General features: G+C 39.7%; 1 protein-coding gene across 1 annotated transcript in view; it reads right to left on the bottom strand.

Moving 5' to 3' along the window:
• Positions 1-15,958, bottom strand: part of CHCHD3 (coiled-coil-helix-coiled-coil-helix domain containing 3) — a 155,150-nt gene that overhangs the window by 53,893 nt on the left and 85,299 nt on the right. The window contains exon 6 of the mRNA XM_063153648.1: positions 5,089-5,172. Within this exon, the coding sequence (XP_063009718.1) occupies positions 5,089-5,172 (84 nt within the window). The remainder of the gene's footprint in view (positions 1-5,088; positions 5,173-15,958) is intronic.

The following is a 15,958-nucleotide window of genomic DNA, read 5'->3' as shown; positions in this document are numbered from 1 at the left end:
CCTCTGAGATCATCAAGACCACCAGTGAGCCATGTCCACAACTGTCACATCTTCAGGTTGTTTAAATCCCTCCAGGGATGGGAACTCCACCTGTGCCAGGGTGGGCAGGAAAGGAATTTTCCCAATTTCCAAACCTGCCCTGGCCCAGCCTGAGCTGTTCCCTCTGTCCCTGTTCCCTGGACTGTCCCCTCCTGGCAGGGACTTGTGCAGAGCCACAAGGGCCCCCTGAGCCTCCTTTGCTCCAGGCTGAGCCCCTTTTTCCAGGCTGAGCCCCTTTTTTCCAGGCCGAGCTCCTTTCCCAGCTCCCTCACCCCTCATATTCCTGCTCCAGGACAATCCCATCACCTCACCCCACAACCACCTTCACACCAAACTGCTCAACACTTAAAGTATTTCCAGGAGCACAGAAACTTGGCTCCAGTGGAAAATATTATGATTAATACGGGGATCCGTATCTTGCTCATTCACACTGATAAACTAAGTAGTTGTGTCATACAGCAGGGTATTAAAATTAATTTCCTTCTGCTCCCATGACTTGGGGCAGGATTCTCCTAATGATGCATATTAGCATTAGGAAGCAGTGCAACATGAAAATAGCTGGGTTTGCTGGAGGAAATTGGAACTGCGGAGTCCCATCAGTCTCAGAGGCAGAGCAGGAGCAGACACAGCTCACTGAGTGTCTGTGTGATGCCAAAACTGCAGCAAGAAGGAGGAGAGGGTCATGTGCCCTTCATAAAATGTTGTAAAGCAAAAAGCAAAGAGGTGAAGGAGAAGTGGGATGGCAGCTGCTCTGCATGGAAATTGTGTGTAAGTGTTGATGGGGAATGGAAGGTGCACAGAAAAGGGACACTGGAGATGCAGAGCTGGTTATGAATAAAGTGTATGGACACTGGCACTGAAACCAGGGAAAAATACTGCACCTCTGCACTGAATTAGAGGGACAAGAGTATTGCATTTGGGTTGCCCCCAGAAAAAGGGAGGAATGATGAATGTGACTCCATGTTCTCAGAAGGCTAACTTATTATTTTATGATACCATATTATAGAAAAGAATGCTGTACTAAACTATACTAAAGAATACAGAAAGGATACAGACAAGAGGCTAAAAGATAATAATGAAAACTCCTGACTCCTTCCAGAGTCCTGACACAGCCTGACTGTGATTGGTCATTAATTAAAACAATTCCCATGAAACCAATGAAACAATCACCTGTGGATAAACAATCTCCAACCACATTCCAAAGCAGCAAAACACAGGAGAAGCAAATGAAAGAATATTGTTTTCCTTTTTCTCTGAGGCTTCTCAGCTTCCTAGGAGAAGAATCCTGGGCAAAGAGATTTTTCCAGAAAATGTGACTGCCACATAAGAGAGTGAAGATATCAACAATTTTCCCTATAAACACCTGGAACAGCTTCAGTTACAGGGAAATGCATCAAGAAAGAATAGAGATCTCGACCATGTGGCACGTGGGGTACCAATGTCCTTCCTTGAAAAGGGGCTCTGATTTCACACTGGGGCTCTTCTTTATTCCAAAAAAAATTTATTTTCTCCTTAGAGAGTCACAGAATGGCTTGGGTTAGAAAAGACCTTCAGGATAACCCAGTGCCACCCCTGCCATGGCAGGGACACCTCCCACTGTCCCAGGCTGGCCTTGGACATTGCAGGGATGCAGGGGCAGTCTCATACCTGAACTGTTATCTACAGCCCATCATAACTGCTGTAATTACCATATTCATGTTACTGTTCTCCAGTCACTCAAAGTCAGTACATTACAGTTTAAGCTAGAAGTTGGTTTTCAGTTTTCTTGCAGTGGAAAATTCTGAGACCTTTTTTCTACTTGCACCATTTGCTGCCTTGTTTGCCTGTGCTCTCTTTGTGCTGGGTAAAAACATTTTCTTGTTTGGGGTGGGTTTATCCTTTGCTCTAAGCCATAAAAACCCTTCTAACTCACACACCCTTTGCCTCCTTGGTTATCCAGTGAGACTGGCTCAGCAATTCTTTTCTTCTATATCAAAACTTGCTTCATCTCTATTCCTTCATCAGACTCCACATTTAAAAATCTTTCTGCTAAGCACACATATCTGTGAGACCTTCTTGTCAAACTTTCATCCTTCCCAACAAACTGCCCTGACCCCTGTGCAGGACCTTGCACTTGTAAATAAATAATTAACACTGTGTGGGGCACAAAATCTCACTGACTTCAGCACTGTTTTATCTCTGGATTTTGCTGTATTCAAGAACCACCTTCCTCCTGTGGGTGGACAATGAAAAACAGAGACAAATTCCCTTCCAAGCCTCACGTGTGAGCACCTAAATCACAGCTGCACACCCCAGTCAGATGCAGAGCAGGGCAAGGCTGTTCTTGAACTGCTTTGTTCAACTCTCTGCTCTTGCTCTGCTGCTGTGGAGCATGTAATAACTAATAGCTTATGTGCTATCTTTGACCTAGAAACACTGGCAGCTGGTCGGGGAATTGCTGGGTTTTGGGGAAGTATCAAAAGGTTTTTAGCACATAAACCAAATTTATGAACAGTTATTCCCCCTGAGAATAGAATTGTTGATGTTTTACTATCGCAGCTGTCACTTGTGCACAGTTATTTTGTCCTGTATTAATACCCTGTAAAGGTTGAGCATCTTCCCTCAGTCACTGAAATATTTTATAATTGACAGGCTTCATCTGGCACTGAATATGGATAATTTTCTCCATAAGGAGCACACTGTGCTGACACTAATCTGTTCTGTTGTCATCTCCCTTTATTATCAACGTCTGCATTGTTTTTTCTGCAGCACTGAAGAACACAAATACGAAGCTTCTAATTGAAAAGGCTAAATAATCAAAAAGCCAATTAATCATCGAGATGAGCTCTGACACTCCATGATGCAACAGCCAGAAATACCACATAGGCATAACTGAAGTGTTTTTAAAGTGTGCTTATTTGATGTGGGAATGATCTGAGATTGTAATTAGCATTCTTTGTCACAGGTGACAGACTCAGATTGAACATTTCTTCATCCTGACACAAATTCTCTGAGCTCCACTTGCTCCCACCCCACCTCCTGTTCCAAAATTCCAATTCTGCTGAGCAGCCCATGCTCTGTCTCTGTGCACCTTCCACTGAAATCAGGACAAGTTCAGGAACAACAAACCAGCTTCTTTCCATGCTCTGTCGTTTCCACACCCATTTCCATCCCAATTTTCAAAATTCCCAGCACAGAAGCTCCCAGGTGACCCCATGAGGGAAGGTGGGATTGCAGGAGCTGTGACCCCTCTGCTTGTCCAGGTTTGCACTCTAAAATCTCCACCTCTCTGCAGAAATTCCAAGTCAGATTTGGAACACAGAGTTTGCTCCTCTCAGAGCTGGAACAGCACTTGTTTGTGTAGGAGAGAGGTGAAAATTTACCTTGATGACAACGTGGAAAAGGAGAGGATTTTACCTCAGAAAAAGGAGTCAGAATGAAAAGAGAAGGCTTGGAACCACAGAAACTCCACTCTGAATGCAGAGCAAACATCACCCATGGTATAAAACAAGGAATTCAGGGATTTTCAAACCAAGCAGAGAAACCAAGAGAGGGCAGGATTTCCTATTTCACATCCCCTGGGGGTGGCACTGCAGCAGAACTCCAATGAAGTTATTTAAAGTTCATTATTTCCCTTGCACAGCACAAAAATGGATTTACACACATTGGAGTCTTCACTGACAGGAGCAAGTGAAGCCACTGTGCCAATGACCCACATGAATATGAAAAATGACCAAGAAAAACATCTAAAAGGATGTAAAAGGTAAAAAAAGGTGAAAGAAGAAGCTGTCCAAGACTCATGGTTTATCACACACCCTTTGCCATGAATTATTCCACACTAGGACCCCAGAAAAGTCTAGTTTGGATAAAATCCCACTGAAGCTTTTTCCTCTAACACCAAGGCAGTTATGGGAGAAAAAGGAAAGTGCTCTGTGTAGTTTTTTGGTGAAGGATCTTAATTTTTAATTAAAATATATGAAATAATTTGAATATATGTTTAAATAATGCACCGATTTAGAATCATTAAACTGATTTTCCCTCATCCTTTCAAGCTCTTTTTCATTGCCAAGAACATGGGACTTCATTAATGTCATCTTCACAAAGAGAGGACAAAACACTGACACGTATCAGTTGTACCCTCGATTTAAAATATTAATTAAGACCAATTACACACCCTGATAATTTATGCAACATGTTCTTCCTCCTAATCCAGAAAAACAAGGGGTTTTCTTCTGGCCTGCTAAGCTGCATCAATGAATATGAATCTTGTTAGCAATTTTCACAACCAACTAACACAAAAAAATCGGAATTAATCACCAATATATAAGCTCAGGAAGAAGGCAGAGGGGTAAAGGAGGGAAATGTATTCAGGCTGGAGGTTACAACCAACCTGGGAGCCAGGAAATGATGACAGCAGTAATTATTTGAAATTAACATCCTATAAAATAATACCCTGTAAAGAATAGGGATGTTAACAGCAATATGTTAAGCCACTGTAAGCAAATCCCACAGCTTCCCAAGCTGCTCTCCACAGTTTAATTTCAAGTCTGTGATGAGATAAAGACACAGAAGTGCCTTTTAAACATGGTATAAACTTGGAATTAAAATTAAACTCTCCCTGTACTGATGGAGGAATAACTAATTCCACCCACTGAAAGCAGAAATTCACTATGTCCCTTCACACTTCACTTTTTTTTTGTTGTTATTTTAATTTAAATTATTTTACTTGGTGACACTTCTTCATTTCCACTGGCTCTTCATCAGCATTGGTACAAAATAACCTCATTATTTCATTTTTCTGCCTGTAATTACCGTGACAGATGAAATCCCACAGCAAATGTGAGAACTTTGTTAGGAAAGAAAACAAATATTCTCCCATCAAACCTTCCACCTTGTCAATATTAAGCCAGAAACAGCAGCAGTAATACAAAAATAACCCTTCTGGCCAGAATTTTCATCTTTCTCTCCTTAAAAAAGTCATCTTGTAAATATAACCAGGAGGAGAAATTAATAGAAAGGGAAAAAAAAAGGGGGAAAAATGTGCATTAAAAGGGAAAAAAAAGATTTTACCCTCTCTTCCAGCCGAGCCAGCTGCTCTTTGTAGTAGGCATCGTGTTTCTTCAGCTCCCTGTCCTTCTCTTCCAGCTGCCTGGCCTAAAAGAAAAGGAACAGAATAATAAAAATACTGACAATATCAAGGATATTATCCATAGTTCTGAGCTTTTTCCTCCCCTCCTCAACAGCTCTGCCTGAGTTTGCCCAAATGGATTTGGAACCATCACCAGAACGCACCAGGCTGGGGTTTATTTTTGGTTTTAATTTGAATTAACTTGGCAAATCACTTCTGAATTTAATAAAACCTAATTCTAAACAGGTGGATATTTAGGAAAACAAAATCCTTTTCTATATTTGCTAAAAAGTGCATCCAAAACTCTCCTGTTCTGTTTAATTAGGAATCACTCCTCCGGAAACTCCCAGATTGCAGTATTCACTAATACCATAGAATCCCTCTCATGTCCAATAACCTAAAATAATACAGAATAATTTAAAATATTTATCTTTTCAATCCCAATATGACCTGAGTGTTCTTTTAAGAGATACTGCTCCCAGCAAATTGATGGTTTTGGCTTTTCATCTGCAGTATTTCCCATTTTCTAGGATTAAGGGGACTCATTAAAAAATAGAAAATACATTTAAAAAGCACACATGCACAGAGGAATTTATTAAAAATATATAAAGCTCTAAGTCCTGCAGTGTAAATAGCAGACAAGTGATTTTTAACAAGCTATGAAGGATTTAACACCTAAATTATCAATGCAAATACTTTCTAGGTTCAGCATTTTTTAATAAAATATCTTTAGTGGCTAATAATTATCTAATAAAGGTCATTACAACAATTACACCACATATTGTAGAGATACAAGATTTGATTCCCTTCATCAAGACTAAATTTTTGGGTTTTTTGGCAAACACCCAAGGAATACATTAAAAAGTTTGGATTTTCTTGTTTTCTCATTCAACTCCTTACCTTTGCTTCTATGTCCTGAAGCATGTAAAAAATGTTAAAATTCAAATTAAATTTATTTTATCATCGTGAACAGAAAGAATGCAAAAAAACCATAAACCCCTCCACAAGCATTTCAGGTGTATCTGGAAAAATGCAGAAAACTACTTGGAAATTTAATTGTTGGGGTTTTTGTGCAATTTCTTCAAAAATACCCCCAAAAAAATGTATTTTGGATGAATTAAACTCTGTCTTCTGGCAGCCTCTCCCTCAGAATTCCATGGAGCACATGCCCTGTCCCCCAGCATTTAAATCAGCCTTGCCTCATTAATTACAGCTTTTCCAGAGCTCGTTCCATGAATTATTCCACAGCCAAGTTCCCATGTTCTGTATTGGTCATGGTTTGTGTCTCCTTGCAGACAATCCCTGATGGTGTCCCAGATCCAGTGCTGACAGAACTTCTAAAATTCACTGCAGGTTTTGTGTCCTCCCAAACCATCCTCTCCCAAATATGGATTCATGGAATGGTGTGGGTTGGAAGGGAGATGAAAAATCATCTCATTCCAACCCCAAAACTTCCCACTTCCCAGGTTGCTCCAAGTCCTGTCCAACCCGGCCTTGGACACTTCAGGGACAGCCACAGCCTCTCTAGAAACTTGTGCCAGAACACCTCATATTCCAGATCTCGTATTCCAGATCTAATATCCCATATCTCACATTTCATATCTCATATTATATATCTCATTTTCTAGATCTCACATTCCATATGTAATATTCTAAATCTCATATTCCACATCTTACATTCCACATCTCATATTCCACATCTCATATTCCATATCTAATATTCCACATCTCATATTCCACATCTAATATACCATATCTCATTTTCTAGATCTCACATTCCATATCTAATATTCTAAATCTCATATTCCAGATCTAACATTCCATATCTCATATTCCACATCTCATATTCCATATCTAATATTCCATATCTCATATGCCACATCTCATATTCCACATCTAATATGCCATATCTCATTTTCTAGATCTCACATTCCATATCTAATATTCTAAACCTCATATTCCAGATCTAACATTCCATGTCTCATATTCCACATCTCATATTCCATATCTAATATTCCCTATCTTACATTCTGTATCAAATATTCCAGATCTCACATTCCAGACTGAATATTCCACATCTAATATTCCATATCTCATATTCCACATATAATATTCCATAAATAATATTCTAGATCTCATATTCCATACCTCGTATTCCACATCTAGTATTCCATATCTCACATTCCAGATCTCATATTCCAGATTTCATATTCCAGATCTCATGTCCCATATCACATTCCATCTATCATATTCCAGATTTCATATTCCAGATCTCATATTCCATATCTCACATTCCATATCTAATATTCTAGATCTCACACTCCAGATCTCATATTCTAGATTTAATATTTCATAGCTAATATTCTACACCTCATATTCCAGATCTGATATTCCATATCTAACATTCTACATCTCATATTCCAGATCTAATATTTCATATCTAATATGCCAGATCTAACATTCCGTATCTCACATTCCATATCTCATATTCCGGATCTAAGACTCCAGATCTCATATTCCATATCTCACATTCCAGATCTCATATTCCAGATCTTCAAGGCATTTTCATGGGTACCCAATGCAAATATTCATGTTTGACCATCCCATGATCCCCAAAGCACAGAAGACCTCCAGAAGATTCCTGTTGTGCAAAACAGGTCAGTGGCAAAGAAAAGATAAAATTAATATTCCATAAAGCTCAGGACAACTCAGTTAAGGTCGAGTTCTTACATTCCAATGGTGTTCCCCATGATTCTATCCAAGAGCTGGAACTAAAATTGACTTTGGAAAGGCAATGGGATGGAATAAACCCAGGGAAGAACCTCCTAACTGGATTCACTCACCCCATTTCTGCCAATTCACGAGGGCACAGCTTTGCAGGGTGTAGAGCACAACAGGTCAAGGGCACAGCCACAACAGAAGAGACAAAACCCATCCCTATCCTCCAGGATTTAAGCTGAGTTTAATCCTTTTCCTCTGTCTTGCTGTGATCAGGGAATGCAATAACATTTATTCCAAGGATATCCCTCAGAATGGAAGACTTTGCTCTGGAAATTTGATTTACTTGGGAAGTTGGGTTCATTTTTGGGTTTGGTGCCCTGTGACCCCTCAAAATAATTAATCATCAAAGCAGCTGGATTTTACTGCTCTGCAGTGACACTGCTAACTGTGCTGATCTGTCACTGATAAATATATTATATTATATTATATTATATTATATTATATTATATTATATTATATTATATTATATTATATTATATTATATTATATTATATTATATTATATTATATTATATTATATTATATTATATTATATTATATTATATTATATTATATTATATTATATTATATTATATTATATTAATAGTGTATATGTGTATATATATACACACATATATAATATGCATATACACTATATATATATTTATAGTACATATAATATACTATATATAATATAGTATATATGTATATATATACTATATATATACATATATACTATATTATATATAGTATATTATATGTATATATAGTATATATATACTATATATACTATATATACTATATATACTATATAGTGTATATATATATATAGTGTATATACTATATAGTGTATAAAATATTAAATAATCTATTTATCCAAAGGTTTGCTTCCCTGTGTAGTGAAAGTAACTGGAAGATTTGGTTGGCAAGCAAGAAAATCAGCAAAAAAGAGTTTCTTCCACCCCTAACACTTGTACAGCAACGCAGACACAGCAAAGTTCAAATGAATTAATAATAAATAAAATTATTCATTTATACAGGAGGCTATAAATATGCCAGTAGAGGAGAACTGAGTGCCAAAATAAAAACCTGTAAAGTAATATTATATTTATGGGGCTGCAGCAACAAGATCCTTGTGAATGTCAATGAGCTGCAAGAAAATAATTAAGAACAGCCATGTTTTCAATTAGCTGAATGCTGCACTTCAGGTGCAAATGAGCTACTGGAACAGGTTGGTTGTTTCTTCACAAAAAGCTCTGACAGACAAAACCTTTGCTTGGGTGTTTTCTAAAGAAAAACCACCCAAATTTAATACCCAAATCACATCACTAATATTAAATACAGGTTCTTCACAATCACAGGGAAATTGGACCAAGATTTAAAGGCCGACCTGGGTTTTGTTTTCATGGGTAGCACCTGGACATGGACAACCCTTTTCCAGTGATGTTTTCAAAGGTAGCACCTGGATTTGGACAGCACTGCCAGGAGTTGCCATCACTGGAAAAATGGATTTCTTCCCTACAAAAATATTCCAGGAATCACCTTGTACCTGACTGCAGGGACACCTGCAGAGCCATCTGGGACAAAACCAAACCCTGGATACAACAAAAACACATTTATTTTGTCCTCTGTGGGGCAGAACAGAACAAATAAGGAGCTGGTTGAAAATCTACATTTAATAATTAAATGTAAAAAATAAAAAAAGGAATCTATTGCTGGATGCAACAAGATTCCAAGTGTGTGTGGTCATAAATTGTTATTATTTAAGGTGAAGATAAAAAAAAAATCATTATCAGGTGATTTAATGTAGGTTTGTAGGCAGATTTCAAACTCCTGAAGCCTTTGGCAGTCCCAGGTTTGGAGAAGAGACATTTTTTTGTGTCACTCCAAACCATCCTCTCCCAAATATGGATTCATGGAATGGTTTGGGTTGAAAGGGACCTGAAAAATCTTCTCATTCCAACCCCAACTACTTCCACTATCCCAAGCTCCAAATTCATTAGCATCCCAAAAATTCACAGTGGAACTGCTGACATGGCTCCAGTTTGGGTTTTTCTGGGAAAAGAATGATGTGCTTCAGAGTTCAGTTTGAATTAATGAATTAACATCAGCCAGGTGAAAGTCCCTTGAAAGTCTTCCCTCAGGGTCATCTCAGTGAATTTCCCAAAATCAGCCTCATCATCCTGAACACAGAGAACATCTCACCAAACATCAGGAGATGGGGCAGGTGGGCACCAAGGGACTGGTGACCTCCCAAGGCACATCCAAGGATTCCAGATCTGGCACTGGGGCTGGGGGCTGGAAGAGCTCCTGTCCCATCAGGTTTGTGACTGAAGATTTTCCAAAGGAAATGCTAATCACAATGAGGGCTCCTCTCCTGGGAAAGCCCACATGGAATATCTGCAGTCTTGGGATGAGCCTGAAGGAAAAATGAATGGATTAAAGGTTAAAAGGAAGTGGTGGCAGCTCCCTAAGCACCATCCCACAGGAGATCTGCTGGCAACTCAGGATGGGTGGGATGCACCAGAACAAGAGAGATCTCAAAACATCATCTTCATCATCTTCTCCAAACATCATCTTCTCCAAACATCATCTTCTCCAAACATGATCTTCTCAAAATATCATCTTCTCAAAACGTGATGTTCCCAAGACATGTTCTTCTCAAAACATGATCTTCTCAAAGCATCATCTTCTCCAAATACGATTTTCTCAAAACATGATCTTCTCAAGATATGTTCTTCTCAAAATATGATCTTCTCAAAACATCATCCTCTCAAAACGTGATCTTCTCAAAACACCATCCTCTCAAAACATGATCTACTCAAAACATCATCCTCTCAAAACATCATCTTCTCAAAACATCATCCTCTCAAGACAACATGATCTTCCTCCACCACATTGTTGGAGGTTTTCCATGTCTTTTCCAACCTGAGGTTTGCTGGATGAGCAGATCCATGGGTTAGAGCTAGGTGTGAATTCCAGAGCTGGGAATTCAGGTCCAAGTTGTGAGTGTCACATTATAAAATAGTTTTTGGACATTTCATAAATCATGGTTTGGGCTGGAAGGGACCTTAAGGATCATCTCCCAAATCCCTGCACAAGCAGCGACATTTTCAACTCCATCAGGCTGCTCAGAGCCCTGTGCACCTGACCTTGGATGCTCCCAGGGATCTGACATCCACTGAATTCCTCTCCTCACCCCTGTGCCTCCACGTTTCCACACGAATAAAATCAGATAATGCTTCATAATTTGCATAAATTATTATGATCAGCAAAACTACTCTCCTCTTCCACTGCATGGAGTGTCAAAGGAAAAAAAATTCCCAATTTCCACATTTCATGGACGTTGAACTGCCCCAGTTTTAATTTTTAACCTTCTATTTCAGCATATAAATACACTCATCATACCGAACAGGCAACACCAGGAACTTATGGATATTCTTGGGAACAGATGCTGGTCCCTTCCCTCTCAAAGAATTCCTTTTAAATTAACATTAAACACATAAAATCATCCCTAAGCACAAAAAAATCATGTGGACGCATCACTTGAAAAGAGGGATGTTCATTTCCACTTGTGAAGGTGGAGAATTGTTAGGAATTGGAAATGGCAGCACCAATAATGCATCATAAAACGGAGTCTTTGACAAGAGTAATTAAAACAAGCTTTTGTAATTACCACTAAATGTGCTACAGTACATTTTCTAAAAATAATGAAGTCCTAAAAGAGTGAGTCGAGCAGATAAAAAAGATCACATTGAGAGGAGGAGGCTAATGGAGAAAATTAAGAAATTGAATTTGTGAACAAGTAAGGATCTAGTAGTGTAGAACAGAAGATGTGACAAGAAGCTTCATTTACTGAATCTCATTATAGACCAAAGGAGAAAAACACAAATGTACAAATGCCATGGAAAGAGTTACAGATTCCAATCCTCATGTGAGTCATGGGAATACGCACAGGAAAACCCACAGGAACGTCACTCTCCACCAAGGCAGAAATTCACTGAGGTTGTTGCCCCAATGCTTTGAGACGGCTGAGCTAAAGAGAGTTATAGAATTAATTAGGGATTCATTCAAAGTATCTCCTCCATGGATCCACCTTGGGCAGCAGCAGAGCCCAGCCAGGGCTGCACCCAAGATGAACCAAAACGGCCCCAAAATGCACGAGCGCTGCCGGGGTCTGTCCCTGGGATCAGCTCTGCTCCATTTGCACCTTGCAGTTCATTGTCCCATTGCAGCTTTAGCCCAGGCAGTCCCACCCTGCTTGTTTTTCTCTCTGCAGCCCACGGGGTTTGTGCTCCTGGGCTGAGATTTGGGGCATTTGTCCTTGGTGCCCAGCTGGAGCAGGAATTGTTTTGTCTCCCTGCTCTGTGCACAGAGCTCACCATCCCATAATGTGAAGCTCAGACCCACACACTAAAGCGGCACAGAATGGGAAAAATAGAAAAACTAAACCTTGAGCCATCACCCCAACAAGAGCTTCTGCTATGCCAGAATAAAAAGCTGAGCAAGGAAAACCTCAGAATCCCTCAGGCTGGAAAAGCCCTCCAAGGTCATCCAACCCAAGCTGTGACTAATCCCCACCTTGTCCCCAGCCCAAAGCCCTGAGTGCCACCTCCATGCATTCCTTGGACACCTCCAGGGATGGGGACTCCAAACCTCCCTGGGCAGCCCCTCCAGGATGTGGGACACTGGAGGAGGAGGAGGTGGATGATTTAGGGAGAGCAGACACAGCCAGAGAGAGCCCAGAGGTTTCTGCTCTAACGGCACCAAGAAAGAACGACTGAGGGAGCTGGGGTTGTTCAGCATGGAGAAAAGGAGACTCAGGGGTGACCTCATCACTCTCTTCAGCTTCCTGAAGGGTGCCTGTGGTGAGCTGCGGGTCAGTCTCTTCGGGCAACAACAGACAGAACAAGAGGACACAGTCTCAAGCTGCGCCAAGGGAGATACAGGCTAGAATTAAGGAGGAAGTTTTTCACAGAAAGAGTGGTCAGATACTGGAATCATCTACCCAGGGAGGTGGTGGAGTCACCATCCCTCGATGTGTTTAAAAAAAGACTGGATGTGGCACTTGGTGCCATGATCTAGTTGAGGTGTTGGACTCAATGATCTTAAAGTCTCTTCCAACCTAGAAATTCTGTGATTCTGTGATTCTGTGAAGAGGCCACAGCTGGCACCCCAGGGCTGCATCCAGCTGGGGTTTCAGAACTTCAGACAGAGAAGCTCTGCTGAGCCTCCTCCATCTGCAAGGGACGTGGCTCATGGAGGAGAAGCAGCAGGAGGGAAGTTCTGAGTCACCACTCACTCACTTGAGAGGACCCCGGGTTCTTCCAGCCTGATTTATTTTATGATCCTACCCCAAAACAAGCCAGAAAAATCTCACATTTCTACCAAATGACCAGAAATGAACAATTACAGAATCCCAGCCTGGTTTGGGGTGGAAGAGACTTCCAAGATCATCTCATTCCAAGCCCTTCCACCAGCCCAGGTTTCTCCCAGCCCTGTCCAACCCATCCTTGTACAATATCAGCACTAAAGAAAAGCTGCCACTTCTCACCAAGCTCCCAGTGAACCATCTGGTTAGCTCAGCTTCAAAACAACAGACTCTGAAGACTTGATTTCCTTGCAAATAAAAATTAAAATACACTCATGACTATTCTAGTGATTAGCAACAGGCAGAAAAGCCTCGTGTTTCCATCCAACTGTGGTTCAAAGGAAAAAGAGACGCTGAAAAAAAATCTGAATTACATCTCTGTGTGTCACTGGGAATGAAAGAGAGGCATGACTTATTCCTGAAACTCTACCCATGCTTTTCAGTCAGCCAACACAGTCCAAGGAGATCAAACATTTTAAAGACTATCTGTGCTGCTGCCAGGTATTTGTAGCAATTCAAATATTGTCTCTAACCGTGGCTGACAGCTTCTGATGTTTCAGTCATATGTCAAATATGGAGTTTTTCACTAAGCTGAAAGAAGCAGACAGCTCCACATGAGCCAAAGTGGATAAAACAGAGCAAGAGGACCGTTATCCTGTAAAATTCAGGGAAAAAAACTGACAGCAAACTGATTTAGGACTATGTTCTACTTCCATCTTTGTTCTTACACTGCTATTGTAGCAAATCATAAATATTTCTGCCATTTTTTACCGTGTTCAGAATTGATATCAATGATGATTTTACAGAAATACTTTTCAATTCCTGGATTAAACAACAGAAGGGGAAAGAAAAGTTATTGCTAAGCACACTGAGCCAATATTTGATGCATTTTCAAACAAAACATGATGTAAAACAAAGCAAAACATAAGGAAGCACCACCCTTCCAAAAATCCACCACTGAAATCCAAAACCAAGCCAGAGAGAAGAAATTTGCACCTCAGTTGCCTCATACCCAAATATTCAGAGAAAATGTTGAAATTTAAGCTTTCCACCAAGAACTCTTCATTATTGTGTCCAAACTCCAGCAATATTTATCAACAATGCTGTATTATTATCATTTTAAAAGCCCCAATTCTCGTGCTTTGCAAACTGAAGACTCCATGGAATGCACAGAAAGACTGAAATAATTCTCAGGGATGCAGCATTAATAAAAGCAATAAAAATTCACCACCTCATTGAAAGCACTTCAAAGCCAATCTCATTTGGAATCCCATTGAATTCCTCCTGTATTTTGTGTTTATTTGAGGCCTCTCAGCATCAGGGGCCGTTCTCCAGAGTTATTTTCCATCTGTGAATATCCCACTCCTTCTATCAAGTGACCCAAACTCTGCATGAATTGAGATCATTCCCTCCCTCACTGCTCAATCTGTGATCCTGAGAACCAATTCCCACTGAAGGCAAAAAGTGACAATGCCCAAGGAGGGAAATCCACTTTGGAATAGCAAATAAAAGCAATTTATTGCTGCTCTGCTATTCAAGGGATTGATTTCTGCTCAAGACAAAGAACTGAGCCACTTGTAATTACATCAGGTGTTTCTCAGTTTGAAAGATCCAACACAAGCAGAACCTTCATCTTTAGATGTTCAAAAAGGCAATAAAAATACAGATATCTGTTGTCTTAAAGGTATTTTAGCTGTGTTTTTTGGAATTTTGATCTTGGTAAATTGAATTCTTCTATTTAGTAATAAACAAACCATCAAAACTCATTGATTCAGTCTCAAATTATGCAGCCATTTTATTTTCCTATTCAGCTGGAGAATAAAAGAACTGTAACCAGCAGATAATTTCAGACTGCAGATGTAACTCAGAAACAAATTCATCTTTAAACAGAATATTTAACTTGACATTGAAATTCAGGGATTTACCTCAGCATTACCAAGGGAAGATAATTTTAGTGGACTTTTGGAATGTCCAACTTTCCCCACAGACCTTTTGGCATTGAGACACACAAAAACTTAATGTGGTAAAAGAAATATTTACGCTAGTGGTGTGTACATATATCAAATTACACATTTATCCCAATTAATAAGTCCCTTTTTAGCTCTGTTTCATTTTTTCCAGCACTCTAAAAACTCAATTCAAACAATTAACAGGACAGTTTGCAGTTCTTCACTTTATACCCATAAAATATTTAACTAAGTGTGAAAATCCTAAGTTAATACCATGTAGTTACCATAACTCTCTAAATTACTACCTACAAACAAAGACCCAGCAAACCCCTGGGAAAGTGGGAGAACACAGCAGGATTTAATGCTCTTTGTATTTTAATTACTAAATTACAACGCTGATCTTTCAGCATTTTCTTTCAAGACTGAACAACTTATTCTGCAAGAAAAGCACCAGAGAATTATTACCTTGAGCAGAGCAGCTCAGAAAGGGGCTGGCATTGATTTATGCATCGATTATTGGTGAGCATTTCCCTTTTATATAATCCTATAACACGTGCCATTGAATTCCTGTGTCCAACTTCCACTCGCTGCACTTTGATTTCTCCTCCCATTTGACTGCAGAGTCTCCAGGGCACAGCCTGGAACTCACTACACATCTGTGCAGTGTTTAACAGAACTCAGCTTCAAGCTCTGCTGCTGTTTGTGTTATTCGAACAGAAAGAAATAATATTCT

Source organism: Melospiza melodia, chromosome 4, assembly GCF_035770615.1.
Source record: "Melospiza melodia melodia isolate bMelMel2 chromosome 4, bMelMel2.pri, whole genome shotgun sequence".
Taxonomy (NCBI): domain Eukaryota; kingdom Metazoa; phylum Chordata; class Aves; order Passeriformes; family Passerellidae; genus Melospiza; species Melospiza melodia.
Note: the sequence above shows the minus strand (reverse complement) of the source record. Positions and strands in the feature narration are given on the sequence as shown.